Source organism: Nicotiana tabacum, chromosome 6 (assembly GCF_000715075.1).
Source record: "Nicotiana tabacum cultivar K326 chromosome 6, ASM71507v2, whole genome shotgun sequence".
NCBI classification, from domain to species: Eukaryota; Viridiplantae; Streptophyta; class Magnoliopsida; order Solanales; family Solanaceae; genus Nicotiana; species Nicotiana tabacum.
Window position 1 is genome coordinate 200,381,788 of NC_134085.1, and position 14,493 is coordinate 200,396,280.

The 14,493-nt window shown below is 32.1% G+C and overlaps 1 protein-coding gene across 1 annotated transcript; it reads left to right on the top strand.

Annotated features, from left to right (window-relative positions):
• The first annotated feature begins 8,333 nt into the window (after nt 1–8,333).
• LOC107772880 (non-specific lipid transfer protein GPI-anchored 10-like) lies at nt 8,334–9,495 on the top strand. Its single transcript, XM_016592343.2, has 3 exons — nt 8,334–8,806; nt 8,897–8,971; nt 9,070–9,495. Exons 1-3 carry the CDS (start codon nt 8,458–8,460, stop codon nt 9,216–9,218), a joined length of 573 nt encoding a protein of 190 aa, XP_016447829.1. The 5' UTR covers nt 8,334–8,457; the 3' UTR covers nt 9,219–9,495.
• The last annotated feature ends 4,998 nt before the right edge of the window (nt 9,496–14,493 follow it).

Here is a 14,493-nt window from a genome sequence, read left to right on the forward strand (position 1 = left end):
AGAATAAATTTTGTAGTTCAAATTTTCAGGACGAAATAAGTATTGCCAAATCTCTAAATATCAGCTTTAAGAATGGTTGTTCGTGTACTTCCCCTCTTATTGTATCTCAATGCTTAGGGAATTATATTAATTAGTTCCATGAAAAAACTATCAACACGCTCGTGCTTAATGTTTCAATATAATTTCTTTTGGAGCAAAGAAGAAATGAATAGTATAACAGCTGATAAAATCCTAAGCAGTGCAGAAAAAATACTCAATTAATTTTAACTGTGTTTACTATGTCATTATGCAATTGTACTTTGACTAATTGACCACAAAGCATCAATTTGATCACTGATAAGTTATGCTATTTCGTATTTTGATGATTTGCCAAACGTTCTCGAGAAATTAAATGTGGACCAGATGTGATCAGTACATGTAAGGAATCTGGTTCTCCGGGGAAATATCAATTCTAAGTTTGTCATCATAAAAAAGGGGAAAATTGATAAGTTATGCGTATTTTGTTTTGATGATTTGACAAACTTTATGAGAGAACCAGAAACAATTAGTTCCCTTACGTTCAGATTAACTAGTCAGATGTCTGGTTCAATTCTTAATGAAATCAGATAAGAGAACAACAGAAGGAACAAATAGGGATCAGTTCCTCTAGTCGTTGTATAGTCAACTCTAAAGCTGTAAAAGTTGTTGCACTGTACCGTCTGGCAGCAGCACAACCGTAGTTTGCTAAGACTAAACTAGTAGCTTGCTAAGACTAAACTAAAGGACACTCTGTTGTATCATCTTTCATGATCTCATACATATATTATCAACATGATGCAAGGAGTTTTACTCAACACTTGCAAATCCAAATATTCTCTAATTGCTAGTTACCACTTCTCTCAAGAACAAAGCTGCTACAACTTCAAGGATTAGATTCAGATAACAAAGATATCTTAAGTCCTTATGTTTATTAAGTCTTTGTCATATTGATGTTCATGTGTAATCCTATACTACTTTCAAGAAGTGTCTTTGTATGACAGATTTCAACCATTGTTTGGTTTGGTTTCTTCACTAGAGTTAGTCAGTGTTTGTTGCTTTGTAATTATTATAAAGAACTTGCAATAGAGTTATTGTAAGGGGTAAGTAATTAAGAGTTTAATTCCTAGATTGCAATAGGTTGTAATCTAAAGTTTGCTCGATTTAGTGGAGTTGAAATCCTACTAGGATCGATCGTGATTTTTAATCTCTTGAGCAAGGAGTTTTCCACGTAAATATTGCGTGTTCTTTATTTACTGCATATTTACTGTGAGAACAAATAGAGAACCTGGTTCCCTATATTGTTTGATTTTACTTTACTTTATTTACTCTGGGAACAGAGAGAGAACCTAGTTCTCTATATTGTTTGATGGACTCCTAATTTCTATCGATCACTTAAATCACCTTACTATGTAGAAAATAGTGGTGCCAAGTAACAAATTACTTTAGTGTGATAGTATCACCAAATTTCATAGATATTTATCCAAGACACATTTCAGTTGAATTTCAGAACAAGTTAATAGACAATTCGCACCATTTCTTTCTTCTTTTTTCAATATAATGTTTCATACTTGGCCTTTGGAGCATGTTGACAGCCAGTTGCAAGATGTTTGTTTGTTTTTACTTGGCCTCACTTAGGTTTATAATTTTCTTTATATTTATTACTTCTTCTGTTTTAATTTATGTGGTAAAACTATGTTGTAGGAGTGACGTATTTTATTATGATGGACTCTTGTCCAATACTTATAACATTTGAAAGCTCCTTATATGAGTATACTTTAATTGAAGCAGATGAAAGGTCCAAATTTTACTTCTTTCGTATTATTGAAAATTTCATTTTTAATATATGGAAAAAATAGATAGATCACCTTTAATCCCGCAAGTTCAATGATGACGTGCAAATACACCAAAACCTCTGAGAACACTCCTAAGTCTTAATGAAACAAAGAAGCACATCGACTTTGATTTTTTTGCGTATAACTTTTTTGTATCATCGGATTAAGATGACCGATAACAACTCTATTCGATAATCTATACTATATTAAAAGCATGAAGGCTTTTAGTGAAATGTCGTTCGCCTTTTTTACCCTTCTTAAATAAATTTAAATTGGATAAAATTGTAAATACAAATATAATTCTTCGTTGGAGAAAAAAAACCGTAAGCTAAAAAGGAAAAGAAAGGATATAACTAGGAAACTCCTTCTTTAATTAATATCCGTAACAAAGAATATTTAAAATTTAAACAAGAAAAATAAAATTGTCGTATGATAATAAAAGGGGAAAAGAATATTCGTAATAAAGGATGATTCAATTATAGCTTGCTAGAAAAGTCAAATTTGTTAAAGTTAAAACGGGAAAAGAATAAGGGATTCAGTAGGGAGCTTATTATTCTTTGTAAATGAAATTCGATTACTATTCCAATTTTTTATTCTACATTTTTTTAGTTTTCTATTCTTTATCACAATCTATTAATAATGTCAGATCTACCAAGATAAACTTGTCTTTGATTTGAGGTAAACTTTCTAACCTTTAGGGTATTATTGAAATTATGATAATATATGATCTTGAAGTTTTGTATTAACAAAAGTTCTTGTGATTTTTTAGATAAGTATACAGTTATCTGTGTCAATCAGCATGTCTATTTTTGTGAACATGTAATTTGTTATTTATGTGAGTAGGAAGCATAATTTCCGAGCTAGCATTGTTTATAAAATTTGATTATAAATTCTATTAGCTTCTCTATTTTCTATAAAAAGATCCATGTTCTCAAGCTTCGTTTTTTTTTCTTAAGTCCTTATCCTAAAGTATAATTTCTCTATTTTACTAATAAAATCTTAGCGTCTTTTGTACTATCTATGTATAGGATCTATGTTGCGTAAATATTATGCTTTTAAAATTATAATCACTACTAATTGTAATGTCAGCACAAATTGCTCATTGAGGAACAAACATTGACAGTTAGCAACTTACCATCATTGTAGCCAACCAGAATTTTGATACTTTCATCGATCAGGTACGTTGTTCTGCTTATTTCTTATAGTATACTCCGTATTTATTATATTTTTATTCTTCATCATAAATATTTTAGTGAGTATTTAATTTCAAGTTATAAGATATGGTGCCTAATTTTTCTGTTTGATTTTATCTTTTTTTCCTATGAGTTTTAAGTTCTTACGGAAATAGGGAGCACATCAAGTTAGGAATATTGTATAACATGCATTTTGTCTAGATTATGAGTATGAATTTTTATTTAAATGGATTTCAAATATGTTAATAAGTATATTTCTTAGCTTTTGTGCGTACAAAGGACTAACATCTGCAAAATTTTGAAATACCAACTTAGCTATTCCCGTACTTAATTGTACAATAAAGTAAGTACGGGAACAAACTGGAGAAAGAACTACTAAGGTGGATCTAAACTCCTAAATATGATTAACATTTAGCATTTTTAAAAATTTATAATTTTGATTATTTTTTATTTATGACATAAACATATTTAAAAATATGCTATTTAGGTTGTTTTTTAAAAAGTTTATTCTCATAAATATGAGGTACACGCTTAGCAAAATATAGTTCGTTTTTTTTACTCCTCAAAATAAAGTTCACACAGGGCATAATATATATTTGGTTATTTTTCTAATATTTGAGAATAATTATTTTTATTTTTTTTGCTATTTTTTTCTGCATATTATATCTTTTCTTACTTGAAGTAGAAAAATAGCAACAGTTTTAACCGACTAAACCTTTCTTAATATTTATGTGATCTTTAAATACGATACAAATTCCCAGTCAACAAAGATCTTAGAGTTATTCTATAATTCTATTAGTATTTCACTCCAGTTCAAATATGTCTCTGATCTCCCACCTTCAGGAAAATAGTCCTAATTCAGTTTTAATTCACTAAAAACTTCATATTCCAAAAGGAAAATATTAAATCTAGGTGGAAAAATATTAGAATGTAAATTAATCTTTTTTAAACCAACATATTAAAAATACTAGACATTAACCATAAGATTAGGTGTCTTTTAAAAGCTTAAAATTAGAATTTATTTTTGATATCACCAACTACTTATTTTACTTAAATTTACTTTGTATAATTTATCTCATACTATAATCTTTGAATATTACACCTCAATAATTTCAACAAGTAACTATAAAAACATAAGAGAGAGAGAGGTGTTTGGTTGTTGGCAATAGTAAAAAAAAAAACACGAATAGCTTTATTAATACAATATCCAAACTTAAATTTTACATTGATTTTTAGGCTTGAAAAATATAACTATAGTCAAATATTTAAAACTTGCAATGAGTTAATATTACTAATTTCAATCAACAAAAATTGAATCGTTTCTTTTAATAAGAATAAATTTCTTTTTCGACATCATATAAGTAAACCCTTTTTCGACAAGACTTTTAGATACAAAAATTAGATTTTTTTTTTATAGGAATAGCATTTGTGGTGGAAAAAATAAAAAATAATGCAAATTCGATTATAATATAGTAATAAGCATTAACTGCAAAATACTATAAAATTCTTGAATAAATTCATACATATAATTTCATATATGGAAAATTAAAATAAAAAAAGAATATATTAATTAAAATGTAGCGGTTGAATTCACTTTCTGTGATAGTAATTTATTTTTTTAATCAGTTGGAAATAGTTCCTATAGTATTTCTTATATATTAAAGAAATAGAACAAATTGCATTTTGCTCGAGAGCAAAAAAAGAAGAAGACGTTTTCTGCCAATTCAATGAGATGGTTAAGAACTTATATAGGGCAAAGTTTTATTTTCTTTGACCTAGCTAAATAGGATCAATAATTATCACTTTTAGAAACTTACAATTTTGAACTTTAACTTTATTTTATAACTCAATCATAATAATATAACATTTATGTAATTCTTTGAAATATTACTTATAGAGATATGGTAACACGCGCAACGCGCGTACTCTAAGACTAGTATATAAAATAAAGCAAATGCCTATTATAACAAGTTAAAATAAATTGGTATTATAAAAATTAAATACACTATCAATACATACAAGTTAAATCCACAATATAAATCAATAATTAGACAAAACGGAAAGATCTAAACCCAATGGGACTAGGCATTAATTAACAGAAATAAACAATAAAAGTGATTACAATTATGTTCTGATTAGCTGATAACTTGAAAGTACATGTGTGGTTGTGAATCTTGTGTTGTTACATATGTTTCTGCTTCAGTTTGGTTGTTGCATGAGCTTATTAAGGGAATTTGTTCTTCTTGTTTTTCGTCACTGCCACTTAAATCTTGTATCTCCAATATTTCAACCCTCCGATTTGTTTTCTTCCTTATTTTGATGGCTACATCTTGTGGTACAAAATTCCCACAAACAATTACTCTGCTATGATTTTTCTCTATGAATCTTGTCTCCAGCTCTACATCAATCCCCAATATATAATAGTGACGTTAATTCAGAATCTTTCTAATTATAAGTTTGATCAAATTAAGCTAGCGTTTGGACATAAATTTGGTTGAAAATTAAAAAAAATTTAAATTTATGTTGAAAAATAATTTTTGGAGATTAGAAGTTGTGTTTGGACATGCATCTTATTTTTTAAAAATGTTGAAGTTTTGTGAGCAAAAAGAAAAAAATCACCCAAAAATCGGCCCAAACCGATTTTTGGAACTTGAATATTTTTCTTTAAAATTTTTTTCAAAAGTAATTAAATTTCATAAACAAACAACGTTTTCAATTTATTTATTTTTTTGGAAAAAATTGTCAAAATTTATATCCAAACGGGAGCTAAGATTAAGGTAGCAGCTTTTAAGAATCTAATTAAGAAGCATAATTTACCTGGTATTGTTAGAAGTGCTCGACTTACTTTCATGTAACATCCTTTGCAGTCTATGTTAATCCTCATCACCATGCAAAACAACTGCATTCTTGAACATTCATTAGGCAGTGAAAACTTGCAATCAAAAATAAAAATAAAAATAAATAAAGGACAGGAGGCGGATGCAACCTCTGTTACTGAACGTAATATTTTGGACACCGAATATAAGTATATATGTGAAAAATTACTGAAATTTCAACAAATATTAAATTTTGAACCTATAGAAATACAATGAGTTCAGTACTAAAAAAATTAAAGATTAAACTTATCGAGAACCCTGGTGTATCACAATTAGAAAAAGAATTGTTACCTTCTGAGTCATGAAGAAGGACAATGTTCTGTTTCAGGTTGAGAAGGAGATGATGGAGTAGCAAGATTTGGAAAGATTATGGATTGTTTCATTTCTTTTTCAAGTCTTATTGATTGATTGGAATCTGATTCCTGCCTAATTAGCATTTGCACATGAGATTGTTAGTATCTTCATTATTCTTGACCTCTCCAATTTTTTTTATATAACATGCCTCGTGGGAAAAGCATCACTTTCTTGTTCTAAAAAGGCCTATGTTTGATATTAAAGGCATCTCTTTTTGTTGTCTAAATATTCCTATTCTATAGTTGAAACTCTTCCCATACCACACTTTACCTTTCTTCTCAAGAATCTACGTTTTGTTACCTTTTATTATTTCCTTAGCTTTTGGCAAATTAGCATAAACAGTGACTTGGAACAAGTGAATCTATTCTTGATATTTTTACATTATCTGAACTTTTTAAGTATTGGAATATCTTAGATTGGTGCAATCCACCTCATACTTGAAGTTTTCTCTTGAAACTGATTTCTTTCTCGAATAGACTTTCTTTGTCGAGGAATAATATGGGAAAAGCAAGCAGCTGTAATTATAAAACTCAGTCAAACCAACCAGCGGATTAGTTTCATGGAAGGTTATATTCAATATTTTGTTTACAACATCAAAATCAAAAACTTGATTTTTGTAACCGGAACATAACTATGTGTATGTCACAGAAAACAAAGCTACGACAGAAAATATCAAATCTGAGATGCACATTTATGATCGACATAATTTGAAAAAAGGTTACAAAACTTTGCGAAATAATTTTGTTTCTTCAAATGGTTGGATGCTAACATTCGAACATTGGCAAATGATACAATCTCCGTGCCAAAATTTTAAAGCATGCTGGCCAAGATTTTACTTAACAATAGTTATGGTGTTTTTTAGCATTCTGACACAAATCTTGACGTATCACCAGAATTTTTCAGCTCATTAGAATTCATGTTGCTTCAAAATTCTGGCATTTAAGGAAAATCTTACCCAGTGTACTTTAAAATTCTGGCGCGGCGCTATTTCCCGAAATATTTCTTAATGGGAACAAAATATAAAAGGTGATTTAAAAAAGGTTCATCCACCGTAATGTGAACCGACTTTCCTTCCCAACTCACAGACTTGCGTACTCTCACTATAACTAAACACAATTTTCGAACTTTCCATCTATGTGATCTTCTTATTTTTGAATAACAGCTTTATCAGAATCATTGAATCATATAACAAATATACTGCAGAAGTCCCAATGCAATACTTTCTGCAAAGGCTTCTTTCTTTTATTGTATTCTGCCCATGAAAGAAACTCATTTAAACCCGTAAATAACAGGCAGAGAGCTGCGTTTTTTAATTTTTCGTTTGAGGTCTCTCCCTTTTCCCCAAAAAAGGGCAATTTTTTTTTTTTTTTTTTTTTTTTATAAAAGTACCTCGTATATTTTTTATGCGATGTTTAAATTATTTTCACATCAGCATCTTGCGGCAAAATTCACTTGCTCTAGAGGCTGGATTGGGAACATAAAGCTAACTAGGATTAGAGTTCCTACCAAAGAAAACTAACACATTCTACTAGGAGTAACATAACCGTCTTTGTTATAGTACAAAGAGATCCAAGGTTATACATGGCGTTAATTAGGAGGGAATTTGAGTTATCATTATTGTAATAATCAATAATTGTTCTGTTGTCTTGAGGTGCAATGTATCGCCCACTCTTTTTCAATAATGAATGAACCCAATTGCTAATTATGAAAAAATAGTGTGTACTAATGATATATGCCACTATTTGGTTCTTAATGATGGTTTCTCAAATTGATGTTAAAAGAGACTAGTCTTTATCCTCTTTGTACCTTTACAACAATGAACAGTTTGTGTGAATATTGTCCTTCATCTTCAAGCTGCCTTTTTTTGTTCCTTTCTCAATGAAGATAATAATAACTAAAATAATGACTCATTTTCTGAATGATAAAAGCGTGGAACATTTTTATCATAACATTCGGCTCTTTGACAGGGGAGAAATTAATAATAAAATTTGTGTGAAATGTATTGGTAGTATGGTATTTCCACACACTATGCATGCTGCAGGTCACACTAAATTGATTCACTTTCTACATATAAGAGTCCATACAGTAAACATCCTCATGATTTTTCCTACCAGTAAAAAACCAAGTTCAGTTACTTATCCTAATTTCTTCAGTAAAGAAACAGAATACTAAAGGGTTCAGAACATGGCTTTTTCCAATTCCCTGATTTTTGTTCTTATTTTCCCCCTTGTTTTTGTTCTTGTACCTACCACCTTTTCACAAACCTTTGGCAACTTACCTGCGGGCCCCACCGTGTCATCGTGTGGGCCACTCCTGTTACAATTGGCTCCGTGTGGACCGTTCGTGCAAGGCGCGTCGCCCTCACCGGTTGAACAGTGTTGCAGTAACCTCAGGCAACTCTATAACCAGCAACCAGGTTGTCTTTGCCTCTTGCTCAATCAAACTAGCCTCAGCTCTCTTCCTATCAACACCACATTAGCACTTGAGTTGCCACTTCTTTGTAGCATGCATGTTGACAGCTCAACCTGTTTGGGTATGTAACAATAGAGATCAATGTAAGGAAAAATTATCCCTTCTTTAAAGTTTAATACATTATTGATTCATCCCATTTCTGTACTGTCAGTTTCTGAAGGATTGGCTCCTAATGCACCAACACCTCAAGTTTCCTTTGGGACAAAAAGCAATTCAACTGTTGCCGGTATGAAGTTTTGTAGAAATCCACATTCTCAACAGTTTTAAAAATCGATGTTGCTATGATCTGTTTAATGTTTTTGCCTTTCTTGTCTTGCATTTCAGCTTCGCCGATGCAGACAGTAGCACCTAAGACAACCAGCATTTTGGGATTTGGCTTTCACAACAGCTCTGCTTCTGCTGTAAACTTCAATGCGAAGGAGAGTTTGATGATCACAATGCTAACTTCTTGGGGTGCATTATTCTGGCTCTAACCGTTTCTATATTGTTGTGTCACGTCATTATTTGACTAAAAGTTAAGCTCAGACAAATGCATGTAGTTTACTGTTCTAACAAAGAAATTTTGAGATTTAAGACACTACAATCAATACAAGAAGTAGTAGAACTTGGGAAAAATGATGAATTAGGACTAAAAACTAAGAATTTTGCATACAGTAGACATGATATGTAGCAAGTAGAATGTGCTTCAGGCACACTTATTGTAACAGAAATGTTGTTCTATTATTGATTAGTTTGTCCACTCATTTTAAACTAGTTATTCCCCTCACCTTATTTCCAGAATCATATGCCGATTTTATAGCAGATTTTTATGCTCATATGCTAATTTACTACTAGCATATCGTTATGTCCTATACCAATGATTATGCCCAATAACACCTATGGACAAATATTCTACAAGTATTGGTGCCATATTCCCTCGAAGTAGCCTAGAAAAGTTCAGCATCTATTTATGATTTATCACATCAAAGAACAGGAAATTTTCCTCTTAGCCTTTCATTAGTGTAGCCAAATATTCAAATCTTTTTGCTGTAGCAAAATCTATCACTTTCCTTCATCAATCTCCTACAGCAAAAAATGAACAGCTAAGCCATGAGTCTGTTGAGGACTAGACTCACAGGCTCCAGCTGTTAAAAATTCACTTATCAAACTAAAAGCAAAATTTGTTTCGAAATCATCCAATGATTTATATTCTTTCAGCATGAAAGCTACAGTTTCCCATCTGGCAATAAAAGGTGTATCAAGCCCTATTCTCTTTCCACAATAGGCCACAATTTGCAGTGATGTACAAGATTCAATTTACTCATATGCTAGAAGTCTCAAAGATAGTAATATCAAATATGCTCAAATTTGAAGGAAAAAAAAAGGAACTGGACAACAACCATTTTGTGATCATACTTTTGATTCCTAATTCAAAAACGAATATCTGAATTCCTTACTTTCTCTGCTATCAATTGTATCGACACATGAATAGAAAGTCTAGAGGACAATTTAGTACTAGGAGCAAACTCAGTTCTACATTGAGGATTCTGTTATGGTCCATTGTAAGGCAAGTCCCACATCAGTCTTGTAGGTTTATATAGCCTTGGGCTCTGGGTTGTATCAGATTCTTGGCTGGAATATCTGTCGCACGTAGATATCACAATATGAAGAGTGAGAATCCTTCATTAGAAGTGAACTTATCTATTCCAAACTAGGTTCCTATTCTGTGTGATTTGACTAAAAAAACGTCTAAGTTAGACCCCTCCAGTTCTTCTAGTGATTGAATTGATTCCTTGTGCGGAGGAGTATCCTGGTACACAACGTCTCATGCAATTACTGTAGATAAAAGATGTCAAAATTAAACAGTTAAGAACCCTCTAAAGGAAATTTGAGAGATAAGATTAGAAGAAAGGAAAAGATGCACTAACATAGAACAAACTACAGTATTCTTGTGTACAAAAGTTAGGGAAATCAAACATGGTCGTGAGTTTACGTTTGAGAAATAAGAAATTCACTTTGAAGTCTGCAATTATTTGAATTGGTAGCTGGAAACCATCTATCAGTACAGCATGAGAACATTCTAGCGATGGTATGGTCGTGAATGCACTTGATATGCCTCAAAAACCAAAATAGAGCTACAACAGTAAATCTCAGAGTCCATTACTCAGATGGTCACTCAACTATTTGAAATTATCTATCAGAATCATCTTTCTTTCGTTTGTAACAACAAAGTCACTTAACTATGCCAATAGCACTCAGAAGGTCACTCAACTAGATTTCTCAAATTTTTGATCGGCAAATACCTTTTTACCCTCTAAATTATCAATTTTTATCTTCTTTTTATTTTTAGCTTTTTAATATAATAATTTATTTTTATCTTTTTAATTTATATTATGGACTTACCTTAGAATAAATAAATTTTATTTATAATTAAAAAATTTAAAATAGTATTTAAGCATATACAATGTTGGTATAATAAAATATTGAGCATTAGAAAGTTAATTAGAATAATTTGTTCGTAATAATAGTTTTGATATCAATAAAAAAACTCAAAAAATTATTTACATAAAGAATGAAAGAAAATAAAGTTTTAAAATATATATTCCATGCACGTACTATAGAAAATAATTATTTAAAATAAAAATATTTTTGTAACATACATTATATATTCTTGAATATTATGCTCAATTGTATTATTATTTCGACATTATAATGCTAGAAAAATAATTTTTTTATTTTTTATTTGTTAAAATAATATATTTTTGTTCTATAGGTAAGTCCATAATGTTGATTAAAAAGAGGAAAAAAAAAAAAGCCAAAAAAAAACATAAGATAAAAGTTGATAATTTAGAGGGTAAAATAGGTATTTGGCGATCAAAAGTTTGATAAATTTTGTTGAGCGACCTTCTGGGTGCTATAGGCATAGTTAAGTGACTTTGCTGTTACAAACGAAAGAAAAATAATTTTGATAGATAATTTCGAAAGGTTAAGTGACCATATGAGTAATGGACTCTAAATCTCAAGATAATCAACATATGCCCCGGTACTTTCAGGACATAACATAATCATCTAGTCAATAGTTTTGCAATGTTCATAATGTTGTCACGCCATAAGATCTGACAAACCAAGGTAACTCTAATCAAGTGACCAAGATTCTAAGGTTACTGATAAACAACCGCGTTGGCGTCCCTTATCCTAAACATATTAGTATTAGACGAAAAACAAAATCTAGGCATTTCATCAACTCTGTTGCATCATGAGCTAACAGACATCCTACTATCCTTAAATACTACTCGTCGATATATATAATGTTCCAAACACTCCTCATTAACAACGCCATAACAAAATCTGCTACAATCAACTCAACTCTGAATACAAATCTAGAATCACCGGGACACCACCGCTGTCTTTCCCTTTTTGGACAATTATTGCCATTTAAGAACGTGGAACTAATATGGTCAAATATATATAACATGCTATACAATATAAGCTAACTAGTTACATCTAAACTTTTGAGTATTTTAAAATTGTATTGCTTCTGAAAAGTTATACAGTTACGCTGATGCTGTTTTAACAGCTTCTATTTCATGCTTAACTATGATAGGCAAGTTTTGCCTGCAATTATTTCAGTTCATTCATATCAATCAATGATGTCACAGATATGTAAGAGTTAAGATAACGTGAACGATCTAAACATATGTCACACACAACATGGAAAGCATTCTTTATGTGTCTAATATAAAACTCCAACCTAACTTGCTACCGTTGTTGTCACGGAGGCATTTTTGTTCCGTCCAAAGTTACACCCGCACGGCAGTCAAGTTGCACACTTGACTCAGCCTTTCCCAACACTTAGCCAAATTTTCAGCAAGTTTGGCCTTAACGAATTTTTTGCAACAAATCTAAAAGAACACAAGCCAATACAGGAAAATCCCAACCCTTGTATTAATTTCGAAAATACACAAAGGAACCCTCACCTTGCTACGAACACAAGTCGTTCACAACCCACTTTTGACAAAGAACACAAGTCGTTCTTGGCCAACACTAAGACCTGCCCAAGTATAGCCTTACTCCCTTTTGAAACACTTTGAAACCCTCACGTTTCACTCTTGTTTCCCACTTAGAATTTCACACGAAATTGCACACTTAAAATCTGACTAAGTCCAAATGCCCTATTTATAAAACATAGGCAGTCTTTAGGACTTGATAGCACATTGATATTTGTTGTCTACAGCTTTTGCCACTTGTCGGGCTAAGACTAAATCAGTTCCTAACTTGTAGTTGACATCCCCAACTATTTAGGCCATGTTATGCACGAAATTATAATGGATACAAGCATAAATCAGTCATGGGTACAAGAGGTTATGAAAAGGTAACCGCCAAACTGCTTTGGCATATGCCTTGCATGTGCCGTTTTGACTTGGCCAGCTGATTCACGCCCGAGGTTGGCATTGCGCCCAACCTTGGCTCATTTTGACATTGCTCCGCACCAATGCCTTGCCCGCAATCCGCCGCCCATGATTTTGCCGCACACGCCCGACGCCACTGCCGCTCGCACATTGCCTTGGCCGAGTTTCTGCATTGCCCATGTCAACCTTTGTTTCCCTCGTGCCATTGCTTGTATTTTCCTTCACATAGACTTGCCTTAGCTATTGAAAGCCTTTGCCATCATTCTGCACTGCCGCTGTTAGCACGTGATTTTTGCCTCGCGAAAACTACTCCAAAATAAATCAAAAAATAAAATTAATTTCTTTTAGTGTGCAATTTTAGAAAATTATTTTGCGTTTATTAATTGTTTGTGTTTTATCCGTAAATGTTTGCTTTGTTATAATTAAACAAAAAATTAAAATAAAAATACATGTTTCATGCGTAGCTAGGATTTAATTATGCATTTAATAATTGAGTCAATTTAAAATAAAATCACAAAAAAATATGCATTTGTTCTGTTTTTAATGTTTCACTGTGTGATTAATTTTTATCTGTGTTAATGGTTATTAAAAGGTAATTAGTATTTTTGTAATGATAATTTTTGTTTTTATAATTTTTGATTAGGATTTTAAAAATTAAAAATAAAATTAGGAAATAGAAAATAAGCTTTAATTATTATAATTGGACCTGGATTGAAATCCAGACCCAAATAAAACAATTTTTCCCTTCAGCCCAATCCAGGCAACCGGTCCAATTCAAAGCCAAGACCAAACGACGACGTTTGGTCACATTTTATCAAGGACCGTTGGATCAAAGCCAACCAACGGCTGAGATCCCACGAACCTAACCCGTAATCATTACCCGATCCGATACCCGGTTCAACCCGTCCCCCCAACTTAAACCAAACGACATCGTTTGGTTAAGTGGATAAATCCTGGCCTTTCATTCTACTAGATCTAATGGTCAGCATCAACCCACCCCGTCCCTATATAAGTCCAAACCCCTACCCCGGCCCCCTAACTTAACACCCCACCTCTCCACTGTTCATCATCGTCTTCCTCAAACACACCCCTAACCCTAGCCGCCCTAGCATCCCACCGCCTGAAACCCGGCGGCAACAACGCCGCCGGTCACCAAAATAACACCCTAGACTCCTCACCACTTCCTCTACACAGATCTGACCTTAGTTTCCTTCGAATCAGACCCCAACTCTTCGAATCTTAAATCGAAGGTTGGTCTGAAAACTCAACCCTTTCCAATGGCTTCCAAAATAACACCACAGCTTCCCCTAAATTCCCTCACCACGGATCTGTTAGTTGCATGGCTCGAATCCTACTGGAA